The sequence below is a fragment of the Pteropus vampyrus genome, unplaced genomic scaffold (assembly GCF_000151845.1).
Source record: "Pteropus vampyrus isolate Shadow unplaced genomic scaffold, Pvam_2.0 Scaffold341, whole genome shotgun sequence".
In the NCBI taxonomy this organism is placed as follows: domain Eukaryota; kingdom Metazoa; phylum Chordata; class Mammalia; order Chiroptera; family Pteropodidae; genus Pteropus; species Pteropus vampyrus.
In genome coordinates this window covers 215,288-217,676 of record NW_011889122.1, presented here as the reverse complement: position 1 = coordinate 217,676, position 2,389 = coordinate 215,288, and the positions used below count along the sequence as shown (strand labels likewise).

General features: G+C 70.9%; 1 protein-coding gene across 1 annotated transcript in view; it reads left to right on the top strand.

Moving 5' to 3' along the window:
- Positions 1–714: 714 nt before the first annotated feature.
- The window catches only part of KIF26A (kinesin family member 26A), a 45,422-nt gene continuing 43,747 nt past the window's right edge, over positions 715–2,389 (top strand). Inside the window, exon 1 of the mRNA XM_023522352.1 lies at positions 715–878. Within this exon, the coding sequence (XP_023378120.1) occupies positions 741–878 (138 nt within the window). The 5' untranslated portion in view covers positions 715–740. The remainder of the gene's footprint in view (positions 879–2,389) is intronic.

The window sequence follows — 2,389 nt, the reverse complement described above, 5'->3', positions numbered from 1 at the left end:
AGGGGGCCCGAGTCAAAGGCAGAAAAGGTTTCTGGTGGCAGTGGAATCCGGGTCCTGGAGTGGAGGGGCAGAGACCGCGGGTCCGACTATCGACGCCCTGGGGTCCGGGAGGGGCGGGCCTTGGGGGTCCATAGGCCAAGGCTGGGGCGTGGGATGGAGGTCTTCCGATGAGCCGCTCCACACGGGGGCGCCCTGGAGTATGGGCAGAGTGAGGAGCTCAGGGTCACTGTGCTCCGTGCGAGTCTCAGGGACTGGGACCCCAAGGCGTGGAGTCCCCGTGACGGATCGGAGAGGAGGGTTGCGATATGCCCCCCGTCCGCAGAGGTTTCGTGGAGCTCAGCTCAGCGGCGCCACCCCCTCCGTATGTTCCCAGATCAGGGCACCGGGCAGGGGTCCCGAGGCGGGGGGATGCGGACCCACGGCGAGCCGGGACCTCGCCCCCTCCCGCCCCTCCTCCTCCGGTCCGCGTGTTGGGATGTCTGGCTCTCCGCCCGGGCGGAGGGGGCGCTGTCGGCGCGGGCGGGCCGGGCCAGAGCACGGGGGCGCGCGGCGCGGAGCGAGCACAGGGGCTGCGGGCGGGCGAGGGCCGCGGAGGATTGGGGGGCCTGGCGGGCGGCCCTGCGCCGTGCCGGGCGCGGCGGCGGCGGCGGGCGCGCGGCCAGTGAGCGCGCGGGCTGGGAGGCGGCGGCGACGGTGGCGGCGGGAGGAGATCGGAGCCGCTCCCCGCTCTCCGTTCCTTCATGGCGCTGCCGGGGCCGCCCGAGTCGCCCCGCGGCGCGCCCCGCAAGGCGCCCAGCCTGCTGGAGATGGGGGCGCTCTGCTTGGACTCCGAGATCATCCTGGGCTTCACCAGCCACCTCCTGCGGCGGCGAGCCAAGGTGAGGGGCGGGCGCGGGGACCGGCTGGCGGCAGAGGCGCTGTCCCGCGGCTCGGGGTGCGGCGCAGGGAAGGAGGCAACAGGAGCAGCGTCCCGCAGCCTGGGCCGGGGACTCGCGGGCGCACTTTCCGCGTTATTGCATCCCGAGTCGGAGGCGGTCAACCAGGGCGGAGAGCGTAGCGCGGGGACTCCGGGTCCCACCGCGCGTCTAGCTGGGGAGGGCGAGGCAGGGTCTCGTGGCTGAACCCTCGAGTGACTCCAGGTCCCGCGTGTACCTCCAGGCTCTAAGGGGCTGTGTCTAGGCCCCCTCTAGGATCCAGGGTGTACGGTGTGAGCGTGTGCTTCCCGAAGAGCCGCAGTGGTGTGGGCGACCGAAGTTGCGGGTGTGGCCGACCCCGGGCGTGGGACCCGGGCTCCGCGTCGGTTTGTTTCTGGAGGCGCATGTGGGTTGTGTGTATGTGTGTGTGCGCGCGCGCGTTGTGTAGAGCCGCAATTCCTGGGCCCGGTGTGTGTGTGGCAGTTGGGGTGGGGGACAGTGCTGCCTGCGGGCTTTGGGGGAGGGGGACGCGGCGGTGGCGGTGCTGTCCCGGAGGGCTGACGCCCTTTTTCCCTTGCGAGGCTGTGATTAGATAGGAGATGACAGAGTGACTGCCGGCTGTGGGACCGCGGAGGGAGGGAGAGTGGGGAGCCCCCCTACCCACTTTGTTCCCCCCGTCCGCCACATTGCAGGTCTTAAAAGACTCGGAAAGCCAGCAGGGGATGACTCACCCCTCCTTTGTGGGGAGTGCGTGCGTGGGCGGGGAAGACTTTCCAAGTAAAAGGCTGGTGGGCAAAACGTAGTAGCTTCGAGTAGCCCGGGAGAGGTGGGCAACGAACGGCTCGAATCTGCGTGAGAGCCTCACTGTGCGCGCCAGGAGCCGCGGGCCGGGCTCTCCGCCTGGACTGCAGCCCTCCAGCCCCGGCCGGGCTCTGGCTCTGCTTTCTGGTCCCCGGGGCGCACCTCTTCGCCCGGGACGCGTGGCGCGGGAGCCTCTCCAGGCTCAGGGAGCGGGGGTGGGGGGAGGATGCGCGGCGGCCAGCAGGGGGAGCTCACGTCACGGGAAGCCTGGAGACCGCTCCCGCCGAGCCTGACCCGGGGTTTCGGGCTGACCCGGAGCGGGGACCAGGAGCCGGGACCCGGAGCCGCAGGCCGCCTCAGATAGCGGCGACTCTCAGGGCCGGCTGGAGCGGGAGCAACTGGTCGCCGGAGAGGGGGGCGACCTCCCAGCCGGAGACAAACAGGCAATTAATTCTGGAGCTAAGTTCCCATCTGCCAGACCCGCTGACAACAGGTTCCGCGCACACCCCCAGGGCCAGCCGCGCCACCCTTCCCTCTTCCTCCGCGCACAGCGCGCACGCCCACCTTCGCGCACAGGCGCGGCTGCAAATACGCGCGGGCCCCTCGCAGACACGCCTAGACACAGACACACTTCCACGGGCACGGCATGTTTAGAGGCGCAGACCACGGCACCG